Source organism: Choristoneura fumiferana, chromosome 9, assembly GCF_025370935.1.
Source record: "Choristoneura fumiferana chromosome 9, NRCan_CFum_1, whole genome shotgun sequence".
In the NCBI taxonomy this organism is placed as follows: domain Eukaryota; kingdom Metazoa; phylum Arthropoda; class Insecta; order Lepidoptera; family Tortricidae; genus Choristoneura; species Choristoneura fumiferana.
This window is the reverse complement of record NC_133480.1, coordinates 13,860,767-13,879,428: the sequence shown is the minus strand read 5'-3', so window position 1 is coordinate 13,879,428 and position 18,662 is coordinate 13,860,767. Positions and strand designations below refer to the sequence as shown.

The 18,662-nt window shown below is 40.0% G+C and overlaps 1 protein-coding gene across 4 annotated transcripts; it reads right to left on the bottom strand.

Annotated features, from left to right (window-relative positions):
• LOC141431348 (uncharacterized) lies at nt 1-18,593 on the bottom strand. Of its 4 annotated transcripts, none has more exons than XM_074092499.1 (16): nt 18,404-18,593; nt 18,111-18,224; nt 17,790-18,020; nt 16,497-16,666; nt 16,028-16,121; nt 15,482-15,532; nt 15,157-15,210; nt 14,838-14,916; nt 13,855-13,939; nt 12,653-12,846; nt 11,859-12,075; nt 10,768-10,848; nt 7,661-7,886; nt 7,102-7,299; nt 4,495-4,643; nt 1-2,254 (listed from the first exon to the last, which is right to left on the bottom strand). In XM_074092499.1, the coding sequence occupies exons 2-15, from the start codon at nt 18,214-18,216 to the stop codon at nt 4,495-4,497; spliced, it is 1,935 nt and encodes a 644-aa protein (XP_073948600.1). In that variant the 5' UTR covers nt 18,217-18,224; nt 18,404-18,593; the 3' UTR covers nt 1-2,254. The 4 variants fall into 4 exon arrangements, with proteins under 4 accessions (XP_073948600.1, XP_073948601.1, XP_073948602.1 ...); XM_074092500.1 differs by having other exon boundaries at nt 10,774-10,848; XM_074092501.1 differs by having other exon boundaries at nt 17,799-18,020.
• Nucleotides 18,594-18,662: the final 69 nt, after the last annotated feature.

The following is an 18,662-nucleotide window of genomic DNA, read 5'->3' as shown; positions in this document are numbered from 1 at the left end:
TCACTGCATAAAAATCCATCCATTGTCGTTTCAGTTTATTTATTACAATCTTCCTACCAAATATTTTATGCTTGATCATACTATCTCTAAAATTTTTTAATGATAACTGAGTAATAGCTACTCCATTAAAATGCTGGCAACCCCAGACTACCCTTAAAAGCGGGTAGTCCTAATTTTCAATTTGATGAATTTAAAATTGATTCTCTGATACCGAAACACGCATATTATATACAAAAGCTTTACTTTTCCATCAACATCAAACCTGTACAAAAATAAGGTAGGACACACAATAATGTATTTCTCGTATATACATGAGCTATACTATCAACCGTTTGGTGTTACCAATTTAGTGATAAGATAATCTAATATTTTATTTTTAAAACTATAGTATAAAATTTGACTCCACACAAAACATATATTCTGCTATGTAAATAAATGGAAAAATTATGTTGATATAAAAGAACGTTCAGTTACGACACACGTAGTTATTATATAGTTTCACATATATAGGCACAGATGAACAGTACGCGTGCCTTACATAAAGCTTTTTTACACTACCACTACTTAAATAGTAGGCGAGGGGGTACGTCCTACATTCCGTCGGCCATTCGAGACCACTCCTTCCCAACAGCTTCACTCCGCAAAATAAAGTTAAATATTACTGCCATTGAACGTGATACGGCAATTACACTACATCGTTTCAACCTACTTCAGCCAACGAACGTCGTTTTTACAACGTTTTAAACTCTCGTGATTTTCACTCATAGTCAAAATACTACAAACGGGACTTATCACGCTAACACACACGAGTAATATTTACCTCGACGGACCACATTACAGCGGCCGTGGTCCCCCTACATAGACCCTACATATTACTCATGTGTTAGCGTGATAAGTCCCGTTTGTGGTATTTTGACTACGTCGTCTTTACATTAGTCTGTCCGCCTGCTGCGGCGCTCATATGGAGGCGGTTGCAGCGGACGTTCGCCGAATGGGTTCTGTTTCGTATGGACCCGTCCGCAATTTGTCCCGTTACTAAATCGTCCCGTATTCTCACCCCGTCCCTTTTGTCACTCGTCCCGTTCGCATATGGACCCTTTCGCAATTAGTCCTGTTTGAAAATCGTCTAGCAGCATCACCTCGTCCCTTTAACAAATCGCCTCACTTTTTTATATTCATAGAGCAGCTACACTTTAGCTAACGATATTTGAATGCAGGACGATTTTCTAACGGGTCCGTATGCGTACGGGACGAATTGCGATCCAGACGAATCGCGAAAGGGACGATATGATAATGGGGGACGATGTTGTCGAAATGAGCACGGATCCATACGCGACAAAAGGGACGAATACGTGCGACTATGGGTCATTCAAGTATTACGTAAGCACCGAATGGTCTTTGCTTTGCTTATTTTTGATGACATGGGAGCCGGGGGGAGGGGTCTAGATGGTGCTTACGTCAGCAATATTTGTAGTACTTGCAACAAATTTTCATTAATAAAGAAACCTGAATAGATTTAATAATATATATACCAATGTTAACGTAAGCATGGGGGGGGTAGGGTTTTGCTGACTTTCGCTGACAAGGGGGAAGGGGGGTTAAAAGTGACTAAAATTCTACTTACGTAATACTTAAATGACCCCTATCGTGCTCACTAGACTGTTGCGGCCACCGCAAGTTATATGCAGTGTAATTGCAGCATTACTGGCTAACTAAAATACGATGGGAACGGACTATGTTATTTTTAACAACACGCCGCCACTGGATATGGATTACAACTCATATATCATTCATTATGTTAGGCAACAATAGCTAGGGCAAAATCGCGTCACGTTAAAATTAAAATGCAACTTTGCCGAATAACCTACAGTTATGTGAGATCGTCAGACATTAGTAAGTATAATAAAACAGTTAAAAGCTGCCAATTATTTTACGGATAAAACATTTGATGCTGGTAAGAACCAATAATATATATTACATTTTACAATTACGCGTTAAATTGGATAAACGAAGTCATATCATAAGCACAAGAAGTCCGGCGTCTCATACTGGTACTCACTTAAAAGTTTCCTCTATCACACGTACTAGTAACTTGTATGGAACGTTCGGGCCGGTACGGCCGCGACGCGGGCACTCGGGGCGCGCCCCAACAGTCCTGTGAACCTTTCGAAGCACTTTCTAGAGGTCCCGTGGCGACCGACCGCGGGCGTATTGTCATGTCGGGCCACTACCAGGCTGAGAAGTCAAGGATTACCTGCAAAAAATTGTAGATTGTACAACAAGAGCATAAAACGAGCCATTTTACCCGAGACGCTCATATAGCCACCCGAGCCGGTACGGCGGGGGTGGATAGACACCTCGAGGGGTTAATGGGTTTAATGCTAGAGTTTTACAGCCTTATTCATAAAAAAACCTTAATTGAGGTTTGATCGGTCTGTTACTTAGCAGACTGATTAAGCTTAATAGACGGTTGTCAAGAAGTATGATTCATAAACACTTGCTAGCAGTCTGCTAGTTGTTGAGCTGCTGATAGACGGATTAGACGCGTTATGTTGGCCACCTTGACAAATCAAAGACAAAAAATGGCCTAATCGATAATTTAAAAAAAAATTGACAGCATTGACAGCAAATTAGCAGGAAAAAAAATAAAAAGCGAGATGTTTGTTTTCCCGCCATTTCCGATCCGCATGTTTATGTTGTGTAAAAAGCCATAATTATGTTAATCATCCTATTTTTTTTTCATATTTATTGTTAATTTATTGTTGCTAATTTAGAGGATTTTTAAATACAAATTCCTGAAAATAAATTTTTCAGTTTTTTTTTTAATCTTTGCGTAGCCCTGCCTTCACTAAAAATATCTTCGGTATGGTTTTTTGCTCTTGTCAAAGTCAGCTGATCAAACTTGTGGCGGCCATTTTGTGACTTAGCAGGGAGATAAAGGAGGGTCTACGGTCCTCTAACTTTAGCAGAGCCTTGATCGACTGATTAGCGCTAACAGACGTTTATGAATCATGTTTTTTAGCATCGGGCCTTCAAGGAGCCTTCAAGGAGGCTCTAACTTTTTATGAATAAGGCTGATAGACTCTGCTTTTCACTTCGATTGCGAGGAGTACCTTTTATTTTTCATGCACCCGACCCGGACCGCCTCGCCGTGAGCGGTTAGTATTCTTTATATAATTTTTTATAGGCATGCACTCACTACATCCACTCCGTAGCGTCACCGTATCGCCTCGCTCGTGAACATGCCACTCGCGGACGGCGAGTGGACCACTCGATGCTGGCTCGCTGTCCGCACCCTTCATAATCGCACTCGGAAATTGGTGGACCACGCGAGGTCCACTCGTTATCAACGCGGCGTCTACCCGAGGACCAACTGTCAATAACGAGGCGGTGCTGGTAGGGTGACGGGTGACTCTAATGAGCTGTGACCTTTATGAAATGATATATTTATTCCAGACGTTAGTCCATAAAAACGATTAAAAACAATTAATTAGAAGTCAAAATTAAAATAAATAAATTAAATTAAATTAAAATTAAGTTAAATTAAATTAAATTATGAATAAGCCCGGGTGAGAAGAACATCGCGGGTTACCCCGATCCCGCGATGACCGGTCTGTGGTATCTCCTCCAGCGCTCATGAAGCGGGCTGGCGTCCCACTCCCTCACAGCTGCAAGCAGTGTGTTCGAGGAAGCATAAATGGCCCTTCTGGCGGCAGCGCTGCGCGCGCGCTCGCGCTGCACCAGCGTGGCAGACGGAACATAGCTCGCCACGCATCATTGTACTGCACTTTTATGTCCTGAGCCACTGCGCAGGTATATTGGGACCACAATTCTACCGTGTAAACGCTTGTGCAAAAGCTTAGAAAAAGTTGCCTTTTGACGCCTTCACTGCATTTTGCGAACCTTCTAGCGAGCATATTAGCTCGCACCGCAATCGCTCTTCTCTGTCTTTCTATGTCCTTGTGATCCTTCATGCTTGACAGCAGAATGTGTCCTAGATACTTGACTTCAAATACCCGACGTAACGGCTTACCATTCAACAGCAATGAAGGCACTTGCAAAGGCATATTCGTGGCCTCCATGAGCATGAACTCAGACCTTTAAGTAATTTGTCGGTCGACTACTACAAATCCTAAAAAAAAATCCCTGACCACATTTCTAAATTTCCCTGACTGATCATGTTCATTTCAAAGCAGGTTATATGTTTTTTTACTGCCCGAGATACTAAGCTAGACCCGATGATGGAAATTCACTGCACACCGAACATGCTCACTTTTTCGTTAACTGTTTCTACGGTGCCACTCTTTAATACGTCGCCCAGAACTGGAACGACTGGTGTCAAAATATCGAGCTAAGTTTTGGGAAATCACGTGTTTTTTCCCAGACTTAGGATTTCTAGCAAATTTCCCTCATTTGCCCTGACTTTCCCTGACCAACTTGAGCTTCTTTGACTTGGCCCTGAGTTTCCAGTAAGTGGGCACCCTGTATACGTACCTAGTCGGAGTCAGACTCGTCGTTGACACTCGAGCGCAGCTTGGAGAGCGTGCGGCGGGCAGCGGGCGTGTCGTCCTCTTCGTCGGACGAGATCACGATGCGCTGCCGCGGCTTGACGCCCGTCGCGCCACGCGTCATGCGCCGCGCCACTAACAAACAGACATACTGTTAACAGGTACTCCGACTCGGCCACTGTTAGGGGCTGTTTCACCATCCATTGATTAGTGTTAACTGACGGTTAAATGTGATGCCGTCTCCGTCTATTCGAACAAAACAAATAGAGACGGCATCACATTTATAATAATAATAATATTCATTTATTTCAAGTAACATGACTCATAGAAAATACAAAAAGAAAAGAGAAAAAAAAATACACATCATAGAAACAAAACACACTTGATTAATAAATAAATTACATTGTCACATTATATTACAAAAAATAATAATTAAAAAACACTAAATTAATTGAAATTATTAACATGTCAACAGAATTATTTACGAATCATTTAACCGTCATAACTGACACTAATCAATGGATGGTGAAACAGCCCCTTAATCTTTCTAACGCGGATTGAGCTACGAATAAATATAAGTCAGGAAGCGTACAAACAAATCGGAACATTCCACACAAAAAGTGGAAATACTTTAAACCAAAACAACTTATGAATCAAATACGAATCATTTTCGAAGTTGCACATAGACGTGCTTGTTGATTGGTTAAAATCCAAAAACAAAGAAGGGATTGGTTTGCGCGCGTTATGCAATGTCAGATGCACGACAAATGACGCACAGAACACGGTTTTAAATCCCCGCCTACTAGGACACGCAAGGCCATTTTTCTAACGCAGTTAAAATTCCTAAGTTATTATTTATTCGTAGGGTTTAAGATAAAAATACTGATCCAGGTCAAAGCGGTTTCCTTCATTCTTCATAATGCGAACTACTAATACGCTCCCATATCGTCTGTATTTCCGGATAAATACAATCTAGGGCTCTTCAAGGCAAAGAGTGGATAGGCTGTTACTGAACCAGTGAGATACACCTTTGGCCTCATCTGCACTTAAAATCAGGTGAGATAGAGGTCAATCACGGTCAGTTTTATGTACTACTAATCACCAGCACTTATATAAAAAAAATACCTAACAAGACTTAAGAACTTCTCTATTCCCCGTAACAGTACTTGTATCGTAATATTGCTGAAACAATGCGCTGCGCCCACTGAATTTGGAACAAAAATGCTTGAATACCAACACACGTAACAAATTACTTAATTCATATGGTTTTTACATAGAACAAGAACTTTCCGAAGACTGTAGGCACTGAGACTTTGAAAAACAGAGCTGTGCTCGTGGTACTGTTCTTACAAACTTTACGCGAGCCTCCCACAATCTTCTAAAGTGGTGATGGGGTGGTGGTAATCTTTTTATTATGGACAGAAATGAATCCATGTTATTTATTAGTTACAATGCCTTAAAAAAGTGTAGGGTGGATTTAAGTGTAATATCATCCTACTAATATTATAAATGTGAAAGTTTGTGAGTGAGTGAGTGAGTGAGCATGTTTGTTACTTCTTCACGCTGAAACGGCTGGACGGATTTGGATGACATTTACTTTTTATCCCGATATTCCCACGGGATAAGGATAAAATCTCGAACTAATAACCGCTGGGCTTAAGAGTCATGAAATTTGGTATGTAGGTAGCTGGACGTCTGGAATAACACATAGGCTACTTTTTATCCCGATGTTCCCACGGGATAGGGATAAAATCTCGAACTAATAACCGCTGGGCTTAGAGTCATGAAATTTGGTATGTATATAGCTGGACGTCTGGAATAACACATAGGCTACTTTTTATCCCGATGTTCCCACGGGATAGGGATAAAATCTCGAACTAATAACCGCTGGGCTTAGAGTCATGAAATTTGGTATGTATATAGCTGGACATCTGGAATAACACATAGGCTACTTTTTATCCCGATATTCCCACGGGATAGGGATAAAATCTCGAAATAACAACCGCTGGGCTTAGTCATGAAATTTGGCATGGGTGTTTTAATTTAACGTCAATGAAAATCACGATGTATATTTAGCGAATTCCCACGAGAATTTAATAAAATCCCGAAATTTCTATTCAATTGCTGTATCTAATGATTTACGCGTGCGAAGCCGCGGGTAAACGCTAGTATAACATACATAAGTTTTGTTAACTAACATAACCCATCAAATATTCTTATTTACCGTAGCTTCCCAGATTCCACCAAAGTTACGACAACAAAGAGTGTATGCGTGCCAAATGAGTAATTTTGTTTGCGAATGAGATCAAAGCAGTTAATAAGAAGGTTGTATTACGATGAATATTCAAGCGTTTTGATCGGCCAGTTAAACGTCATTTCATTACCGACAACACAACAGAAGAACATGTCACAAGAATTGCGATCACGCTAGAGTTAGCATCGGTATTGTCTTCAGTGTTCATTAAAATTTAACCCTGAGCATCATCTCTTTGACTAATACTTGCCGAAACGAAAAGGATCTAGACACAAATTATTCGTATTCGTATCCGCGGATACATATTTTAGACGACCCGAAAAATCAGCAATAACTTACTGGGGTCGCCGTCGCCCTCCGCGGGCTCTGGTTTGTGCTTGACCTTGGCCTCCTTCTTGGCCTGTTTCTCCTGTTCCTTCTTGTCCAGCTTGGCCTGTTTGAGCGCCTTGCACTTGTCCAGCGTGGGCTTGCCGTCCAGCCCCGCCTGCACCAGGAGATCCATCATCTTGCCCACGCGCTCTTTGTTCTTTGTGCAGCCTGGAATGGTAGTTACAGTTACAAGCCGGAAGGTTTTTTAATTATTTAAACTAGCTTTTGCTCGCGCTTATTTCACCTTTGTTTATTTATCTTTAATTGTTAATTCTAGCTTCAAAAATTACGGACTTCTATAGAAACTTTCAACTCGCGTTTCACTGTACGTTAACTCGTGATAAAATCACACTCGTGTTTTAAGAACCCTTATTACGTAACAGTTGCATAAACTACTATTCTTATTCCTTGCTAACGTCTTAAAAACAACACCAGTAAAAACGAACCAGCTTTCTAGGTCCAAAGGTTAAGGCTGAACGTTGATGAGTCAGTGAGTCAGGTCGTCTCTTTTTATTTTTAAAGCACTGACCTTCCACAAGCTTCTTATAGTCGAACCGTATGCCGGCAGCTTTGCAGAACTTCTTCATCTCTGTGATGCCGGGCTGGCGCAGCTCGGGCGGCACGGGCGGCCGGCCGCGGCGGCCCGAGCCCGGCGTGCCCGCGCCCCCCGTGCTCCCCGCCGTGCCCCCCGGCGTGCGCGGCGCCGAGTTGCGAGACCCCTTCGGCCGCCCCGGACCGCGTTTGAGGGGCGCGTCCTGGATAACATGGTATCGCTCATTGTAGGGAAGGTCGTTTTAACCCGCTATTTATGTTAGCGCGAAATAAAAAAGTTGACTAGCTCATCATCTAATAGAGTTTTTTTTATTACTTATTAACCTACCATCGCGAACCGTGATTGTTGAGAGTATTTCTCAAAAAGTTGTCCCGTCATGAAATTGACAAGAAATCAGTTTGTTAAGTTTAAGTAAGTTTAGGTGTAAGTGTTTGTTTGTTTGGTAATTTGTTTTCTGTATCGCTTACTATGTCTGGTGTACAATAAAGAGTCTTTGTATTGTATTGTATTGTATTAAGAAATTATTAACTCTAAGGACGAGATCCTAAAACATAAACTGCATAAAACAACCAAAATTTCTTAACTTCAGGAAAACGTCACGAAATCTTGTGAGGAATAAATCGTAATTTTGTAACTACATCGAAACTTTCTATTGGATCCAAGACCAAAGATTATCTGACTTTTTGTCACCTTTGCCACAAGGTTTTGTATATATTTAAACACAATATTACTTATTTTTTATGTTGAAATAGCGTCAATATATATATATATATCTATATATATAAAAGAAAGTCGTGTTAGTTACACCATTTATAACTCAAGAACGGCTGTACCGATTTGGCTGAAAATTGGTGGGGAGGTAGCTTAGAACCAGGAGACGGACATAGGCTACTTTTTATCCCGATATTCCCACGGGATAGGGATAAAATCTCAAAATAACAACCGCTGGGCTTAGAGCCGTGAAATTTGGTATGTGGCTAGCTGGTCGTCTGGAATAACACAAAGGTTACTTTTTATCCCGATATTCCCACGGGATACCTAGGGATAAAATCTCGAAATAACAATCTCGGGGCTTAGAGCCATGAAATTTGGTATGTAGGTAGCTGGACCTCTGGAATAACAACACATAGGCTACTTTTTATCCCGATATTCTCACGGGATAGGGATACACACACACAAACACCACGCCTGTATTCCCAAATGGGGAAGGCAGAGCACACGAAACGTTACCGCTTTGGAGCCACTTTTAGCAATTTTAGGTTTAAAATTTGTCAAAAAAAGGTACAATAGAGATAAAATCTCGAAATAATAACCGCTAGGCTTAGAGTCATGAAATTTGGTATGTAGGTAGCTGGACATCTGGAATAACACATAGGCTACTTTTTATCCCAATATTCTCACGGGATAGGGAAAAATCTTGAAATTTCAGCACTGGGTTTAGAATCTTGAATTTTGTACAATACGGTATTTGACAACTCCTGATTTTGCCATATCTTAATATTATTATGAAAATACAGATAGTGTTTAGCGAAGAGAAAATTTAAATCGGTTGAAAATAGGATTTATAGTGATTTTTTGAAAAATCTATATACATGTCTCTTTTTCAAACGCTTTTATCTATGCAGCAAGTATGACGGTACTGGCGTGTGACGTCACATGCCAGTATGTCTTTCTCTGTCTAATCTTGAATTTCAAACCTTTATAACTTTGTTATTTGAAAAGGTAGCTTAAAAATTGTTTTTCTATTCGATAACAGGCATTGTGTAGTTTTAATATATAAACATATACAAAATAGTCAAATACCGTATTGTTCACATTCACAACACAACCTCAATGAAAACCACAATATAAATTTTGGAAATAATCATTTATAATAATGGTGTCCTAACCTGACTTTGTTTTATTTAATCCTTATTATTCTAATAAACTTTAACGTTATGTTTATTTATACTCATTCAGTTACGTTAGTAAAATCCTACATTGTTTAGCTAAAAGTTAACACGACATTCATTGTTTGCCTGTTAAGTAGGCGGTACGAAGTTCGCCGGGACAGCTAGTATATATATATATATGAGTGGACAACTGAAAATGGGCAACTTTTTGAGAAATAATCTTAAGCCACTTCATCCATCCATCCACTCCATCATCCTAAATATTGTCATTAATAAGCCAGAACAGCATTACGAGGTCCAATTATATACAAATACATTACGAACAACAACTGGCTCAACGATCTGAATTCATGACAGTTAGTTACAATACAAGCTTACATCATCTATAGAATCTACACAACGCAAAAGTAAGCAAGTAGCAAAGCACAAACATCAGTTAAGAGCGTTTTTTTATTATTAATAGCAGAATGTTTTATCAACGAACTTTAACGCACACACACACACGTCACATACGCGTATAATAAGTCAAAGAGTTATTCGGAAGGGTTGATTAGGAGCACTTTGCCGTAATTGGCAAAACATGTGGCACGTATTCAGGTGATAATAAACTCTCGAGAATATTCTCGCATCGAGAACGCCGACAGGCGTCAAGTTCTCGAGAGCATTCTTCCAGGAGAGAATTCATGCGAATTTAAAAAACGAGCGGTTATTATATTTCATTGTTGTGTAAAGCTGATTTAGGTCATCTTAACCTCCCGAGTCCTGACTTTTTTTAATGAAGTTAACTTAGTGCTTAAGATCTAGATGTGGTTGACCTGCTTTGTTATTTTGGATATTATTTCAAAATTCTTAATTCAATGAACAATTTGTACTTTATAAAGTACATTCGGCCATTATTCTTAGTGTTAAGTGATCCTTTATAAAGTACGCGATAGCTCAGGAGGTAAATGTTTTATGCAGATTACAGCAACTATTTTACCTGCTCAGGAAAACAAGTAAATTCTCCCGAGCGAGAGACTGTCGAGAATATTCTCGATAAATTCTCGTTCATTTAACACGTTCATTTTCATGGTGAGCCAAGTGCTTGTTCAAATCCCAGTTAACGGATCCGAAAAACTCCTCTGCTTTTTATAATCTTAGACAACTTACTCCATTCACCATGTTAGTGTTAGTAAAAAATGTTAATTTTACCCTTACATCATCGCTATCTTCGCTGCCGCTCTCTGAGGACCCGGACGAGTCATCAGACGATGATGAGTCTACTGTCGTCACCTGTATACAAAACAAAAGGCTAATTAAATGGCTGCTCATCTATAATTCCCAACCCGTTTGTTACTAAATTGTATGCACGTTTTATCACATATAATCAGTCATAGAATAGGTGCATTTTGTGTTGATATCTTAGGCATTACGCCATTTTTACACCGTAATAGTATTTTTCATCACACTTGCTCGTAAACAGTGTCGTAACATGCAGGCTACCTTAGTTGCAACCCCCCAAATAAAACCCTCGACCTTAATGTGCTTGTCATAAAACCCGTGGTCGGTAAATGAGTCAGTGCCCGTACTGATGGTGCTGCAGCAGGACTACATGGACCACATGCACACGCACGTTGCGGCGCATGCCGAGGGAGGGGGAGGTTGAGGGCGGCGCTGCCACGAGCACAGCCTAAGGTATCGCCAATATTTGGAACAATTATATATTTTGTTTTACAAATATAACATTTTACTTGCAAATGTGATGAAAAACATTGTATGTCGCACGGGCGGTACTAGAATTACGAACATTGACTCATTAAAGCCCTCAGTCTTCGACTTCGGGCTTCTAATAGACTCTCGTTCGTAATTCCTTATTTACCGCCCTTAAGACACAATGTACTATTATGCAACAACTGTATCGTAATAGGGGTCCTTAAATCAGCCGAGTTTCATAATAGGGTCACATGAGTTTTTTAAGGCCTAATTACGTATAGTTGCATACAATATTTTATCTATATCCATATATTAAATCCTCTATCATGTGTTCCGCGAACCATTGAGAATGACCTGCATTAATTCTAACTAGGTAGGTATGTCTGCCCCACGAGCTGCGCCCGCGACGACCTGCTGCTGCTGTAATGACCATTACGATACAGCCGTGTTCATAATAGAATCCAATGTCGTAATGCTGGTCATTACCTATGGTTTTTGAACGCATAATTGAAGATTTACTATATGGGTGTAGATAAAGTACATTTGTTGCTTTTGGTACAGTCGAGGTCAAAGATATATTTTGAACTGACCTCGTTAGAGATGATCCCCCTCGCCTGCAGCTTGGCAGCAGCCAGTTTGGCGGCGGCAGCTTTCTGCGCGGCGATCTGAGCCGCCTGCGCCGCGAGCCGCTCGCGCTCCGCGTTCGCGTCGTAGTAGTTGAACAGCACCTCCATGGACACCGGCACGTCGCCGAAGTAAACCTCGTTGGGGATGTGGGAAGAGTCCAGGCAGTCGTCGCTCCATCGCCTGCGGAACGGTTTACGCCAAATTAATAAATATCATCGTTGATGACACCAATTAACCTAGCCCCAAACTAAGTAAAGCTTGTACTATGGGTATATTTATAAGTTGCGGAAAGTTTTCAAAAAGTTGGAAAAGTTTTTAGAAATTTCTTTAAACTTTCACAAGATATTAGGCAAGGGATAAGCATACTTATATTTATAAGTTGCGGAAAGTTTTCAAAAAGTTGGAAAAGTTTTTAGAAATTTCTTTAAACTTTCACAAGATATAATATATAAAAATTTAAAAAAAAAACGGAGTTTCAATACCCATACAAAATTGCGGGAAGTTACTAAAATTCTCCTATATAAAATATTCCGCAATTTTTAAGTTTCCTTTGGCACACCACACTTAAATACATATTCAGATCCTAGACCCGCGAACAAGCATTCGTATTTTAAAAGCTATTGAACTTGAAAAGAGCTGATGATCTACAAATGGCTGAAAAGGGGCCCCGAGAATTTGCATTGCCTAAGGGCCCCGACATGGTAAATCCGGCCCTGGTCGGAAACTTTCAAGTAAACATTAGCGATATCACACTCACCTCCTGAACTGTATCCCTGAGAAGTCCTTCCGGAAGGGTCTCACGGCGTACTGGTATCCCTGAGGGCGCGGGCGCGGCGCGGGCAGCGCGCGGGGCGCGGGCGGCGCGGCGCGGGGCGCGGGGGCGGCCGCGCGGGTCATGCCGGCGGGCTTCGGCTTGTTGGTCGAGCCCTTGGGCCGCCCGCGCTTCTTCGGCTGCGGGGTAAACAAAAAGCGAGCGTTACAGGGCGTTTTTAGAAAAAGTTGTTGAAATGACTTTTTTTATTTGGATGAAATTTCGTTTTACTACTCGGAATCAGGAGCACTTTCAATTTTATTGTAATAGGAAAAAAGTGTTTCAGGTTCTTCGTATAGGGTAAATCGCTAGTAACTGGCCACCCTCCAGTAACTAAAATGATTAAATTTTGAATTCTATAATATATCCACACACTTAAAGTAAATCCCCAAATAACAGCAGTTATCACAAGTATTACTTAACTAAGAGTTCATAATAAAATGAGCTTGACTTTGATGAGGCGATGAACTGGCTGGTTGCTTATTTTTTCTATTAGCAAACATGCATTTCAAATTAAGAAATTCTATTATAATTTTGACTAATGACGTTATGTCAGTGTAGGTAAATGTGATCATAAAAGGTAAGATATATTTTTTTTTAATTAATTAAATTAAAAATTATTTATTGCAGACCAGGATCCATAGTTCTGGGCTATGGAACAACCCGTAACCGACCGGACTATCGTAATTTGTCGGAAAAAGAAAACTCTTTCATTTTTTTAAATCAATTGATGCTACTTAAAAACCTGATATTATTTTCTGTTAATTAGAAAGGTTATTCCTATCGATAAAATAAGTTTCAAGCGTTTCTAAAATTTTCATCCATTCCCCATTATTACATTACAAAAGCTGGATTTGTATAATATGTATTTCGTTTTTCTCAAAATAAAATAATCAATACACTTATTTTTAGCCCTGTTTTAGGTAGGTATTAATATACAAAACTATTGATCAAATTTACAATCAAACCTGTTTATAATAAAACAGGTGGTAGCGGGCGGACTTGGGACGCATTTAGACGACTGCTTAGCTTCTGACAGGGGAATTTGAAAATCTGACCTTTGCCCAGCAGTGGGACGTAGACAATGGCTATATAAAAAATAAAAACAATATTTAAAAAAAAAAACGTAACGTAACGCTTGGACATACCTCACCGCTGCCGGGCGTGCCAGCCTTCCCGGGAATGCCTGATTTAGCCAAGTCCGGGCTGCTGAAGGGTTTCCTGTCCTCCTCACTGTGGACAAATAAAAATTGTTGATGAATTCAACTGGTAACTGGGGGTCATAACCCCCCCCAACCCCCCCTGCAGTAACATAATTTTCTAAACAAATAAATCTATATTAATAATTTCGTCAAGGGGTACGGTAGACTAGAACGAAATGCACATCAAATTGAAGAGCGTAAAAAATTAGTCAATCCGAGTCGACAACTTGTAGGCGGAAAATTCGAATTATCGAGTATTTTCAATATAAACTTGAATAAATTACTAAGTATATAATGGCGTTGCGAAGTAAACATGTCAAAGTCATCACATCAAAGTGAAGTTAGTGTCACGTCATCACGTGTCACAGGTTTGCATTTCGTTCTCAATTGTGACCTCTTAAGGGCCCCACACACGGTACGATTCGTCGATTTTCATCAGATCGATCGTACAGACGAATCGTACCGTATATGGGGCCCTTTAGGTCTAATTTCTTTGATTATGAGACAGAGACATCATAGTTATATGGGCAAATAAGATTTAGGAGAAATATCTACTAGTGAAATACCGATACGTAGGTTAGCTGTGAAAGTACGTTTGTGATAATATTAAGGCTGGGAATATACGTCAGATTTTTCGATAAGTACGACAGTCTTTACACTGGCAAATTTTTTTTTTCAAACATATTATTATGGTCTACATTTTACCCGAGCGAAGCCGGGTTTTCATCTAGTATAAAAAAATAGTATATTTCTGCAACAAAAGTGGAGAAATTTTGTCAGCATGGTTGCTACATAAATCCTTGCAAAATTCTTTCAAAAGCAAAAGCTTTCTAGCACTGATAGTCTCTGAGCAAACCCGCGGACGGACAGACAGACAGATAGACATGGCGAAACTGTACGAAACCCTAAAAATTAGTTTATCGTGGCACCTCTTGTCAGAAGGTCCCTTGGCTTCAGAGCGCGGCGCGTCGCTCGCGCCTTCCGCCGACCCTTCCGGCTTGCACGCTTCTGCAATAACCACAGACGTGTTAGAGGGGAAGAAAAAAGAGAGATAAACCTTTGTTCACACATACGATATACAGAAAAATACACTGAAAGAAAAAAATAAAAATGAACACTATTCATATAAATTGGGCCCCACTCAGCATAATGTTGCGGTAAGCCGAAACGCTGTTTTTCAGTGGGACCCGTGTTACTTGAGATAAACCTTAAAAAGTATATTCAATCACAATTTAAACTGTGTATTACCTGTAGGTTTTTCGCCAGATTTGCCCTCAACGCCGATATTCGGCTGTCCGTCATCTATAAATTAAGAATTAATTGTATCAAATCACTTACATGGAAAACAACATATTATTAAGAACAAGCTACAAACAACAATCGAAAGTTGATACAATGAACCAATAAAAATGTTGTAATCGCAGTGGTGGTGGTATTGTAATCCGGAATACGAAAATTCGCCAAAGAACTAAAGTCACTGACATAGCTCGAAGACGAAGCGTTGGCAGGCCTCCCACTAGATGAACTGACGATAAAAAAGCCCTCATTATAAATAGTGATACTCTTTACTTACCTTTCTGCTGTTCAACAGGTTTGGATGCATCCATAGATTTTTGTGAAACATCTAAAACAAAACGACAATAAGTTAACACACCTTTAATTGAATTATTATATTTTAGACACATACATGTCATTTTTGTGAAGTGAAACACTATCTTGGTATTTTAGACAGTCAAAATCAAAGATAATATATTGAAACTGTACTACCTTGTCACTGTCACTATGTCCGAACTTTAGTATGAAATTATCAGAGGGCATACAGTGGCAAGGTACTAAGGGCACTCACACAAAACTGCAATGCGATGCGATGCGGAACTAACAATGCAAATTTCTTCGATACGATTTCGAGCGGTAAACGAAAGGTTCAGGTGACCATACCTTCCGCTTACCGCACGAAATCGTATTGCAGCAATTCGCATGGTTAGTTCCTGCGATGCGGCGTCTCGCATCGCATCGCATCGCGGTTTTGTGTGAGAGCCCTAAAGTGTAAAAATAACTTTGACCTCAACTGTACAGTATATGTTGATCTGATTGATGGTTTATATAATAATAAACATACCATGAGGTTTGTCCAATTCAGATCTAACCGCAAGTTCATCTGGTTTGAAAATGTCTGTCTTGATTTTAATTTTCGGTTGATCAAGATCTCCTCCCTAGAAAAATAAAGATCTTAGAAAACTCTACGCCGCTCTACATACGGCGCTCTAAGCTCTGTGTCTACCGATCATAATGTATAGGTATATATGTAACTTTCAAACTATTCAGTACATTACATACATATTCAGTACATTATATACAGTACAATTCAAAAACACGCGCTTTCCCGGTGATGGGACCAAGCAATATCAATTTCATCAAAATAAACCTAAAACATTGTGTACTGTAAATCGGTTGTTTGTGACACACTGTTATGTATGTAATACATGATGATTATCGACAATCTGGCAATAAATTGATTTTAATTTGAATTGCTTGTTGAAAGGTATAAGATTCATCAGAAAAAAAGGCCAATGACTTAATGGTCTAACCATCATCTCGGTGTCAGGATGCGCCCTCTTCTGCGCGTCAGAGGGTTCCAGCTTGATCTCGGGCTTGAGCTGTTTCACGTCCAGCGGTTTCTGCGCGTCCAGCGGCGGCAGTAAGTGCGGCTGCGGCGCCCACGCCGCCTTGTGGACCAGCTCCGGCGCGTAGCCTTGGACTGCGGACAATGGTCACGATTATTAGGGCCTCCATAAAATAAAATAAATATCATGGAACACTTCACATCAATTGAGCTAGTCCCAAACTAAGCAAAGATTGTACTATGGATACTATACAATAGATAAACATACTTATATAGATAAATATATACTTAAATACATAATAAATATCCAAGCCCCGAGAACAAACATTCATATTATTCATACAAATATAGGACCTAGAGACTTGAAATTTGACAAACATAAACTGCAAGGTCATAGAAATGCACTTAGAAGGGATTTTCGGGAATTTCCACAGGAATGATAGGCAATGGACCTAATATTTTATCCTTACATAGGGGCAATGCTTTGGGAATTAGCTTGTAAATAAATAGATTTAGTACATTTTTGTAACAAAATTAGGTATTTTATGCACTGGCACCCAGTCTTTAACTGGCATGTCAGTTGTTGGGGAATTCTCTTAGGTATTAACCGCTTGGAACATTAATATTCTTATTGACAAGTTTTTATTTAACTTGCCCTGTTTGTTGTTGTTGGTGGGTCAAATCATTCAAGTTCAATTTGACTCCTTTTCCAGGGGTCGGAAAGACATTAAATTTGGCATATGTTTGAAGTCGGTGACAATACATTAATTTAGTGCTGCAATTCCTTTGACCCCGCAAGGATTGTGTCAGTAGGATGGAATTCCTCAAAGGTATAATAGACTTGAAATTTGGTATGAACATGTAGTTTGGATGGTAATGCAAGATTAGTGACTTTAATTGAAACTTTTTTAATTACAAAGTGTAAAATAAATAAATGCAATTTAAATTTAAAACCAAGAAAAATTACAAATTGAATACATTGAATATGCAGCACCAATATTTGACACAACAAAGCGTGCATAAATATCTGATACGTTTGAAATTTTAGGGCCGGTAGGATGTGTCAGATATTTTTGCACACTGTTGTAGCAGATATTCATGCTGGTGACAGTACATTAAAATAGATAAAACTAGATCAAGTCTTTTTTTCAATCACAAAAACCAAACCCTTACCAAAGCTTTATAGTGATACATGCATTAATAAATTAAATGAGCACAATATGAATAAGACTAATGAACAAATGGTCCGATCACTTACACAACTTACCCATGTGAGACTGGGGCATGTGCAGCTGTGGCTGTGGAGGCTGTTGGGGCGGGAAGCTCTGGTGATGCGGGTAGTTCTGATGAGCCGGAGGGGCATAGGACAAGTTTTGTGGGGCATAGCCGGCGGGCGGCGGCGGCCCGTACGCCGCGAACGCATCCGGGGGCGGGTAGTGAGTGTTATACGCCCCAGCATATGGCTGGTATGGGATCTGGTGACCATTATCTACAACAAAAACGTTGATGTGTAAGTTTCAACAACTAAATCAAGTTTTTCGAGAACTTCATGTTAGCTGAGAAGTAAATAGATACTGACCCATGTAATTGAGCGGCAAACCGTTCCCCTGGACCACACCGTGGCCCGGCTCGCCGTCCATACGCAGCCGCTTCTGGTTCATGGCTCTTTCGGCTTCATAATTCATCTTCGTAACTAAAATAACAAACCACACGTTAATGCACGACCCGCGGCCACACTAGCACACATATTAACTGCGGTATTGGTACAAAATAAGACTAATTAGATAGATTCGCGATCGCCGTGACAGACGCCAACCGGACGCCAGCACAAAACACAGGTTATATGCTGAGCAAAAGCAAACACAAGCGTACCTTTGTTAGTCTCAGATTATTATTGATTTTACTTAATAGAAGCACTTTGAGCCTTCCCCACGATAGTTTGGTGCATAATAGAGCACAATATTAAGTCAAAATAACTGTTGCATACGAAATATGCATCGAATTATCAGCTTATTGACAGTAAAATTAGAAAAAAACACAAGTGAAGCGGAGGTCGTGTATTTTTTTTCTCATTCTTTGATTTTTTTCTTTGATGGTAATACTACGCGTCTTTTTATGCGGGTCCTACCAT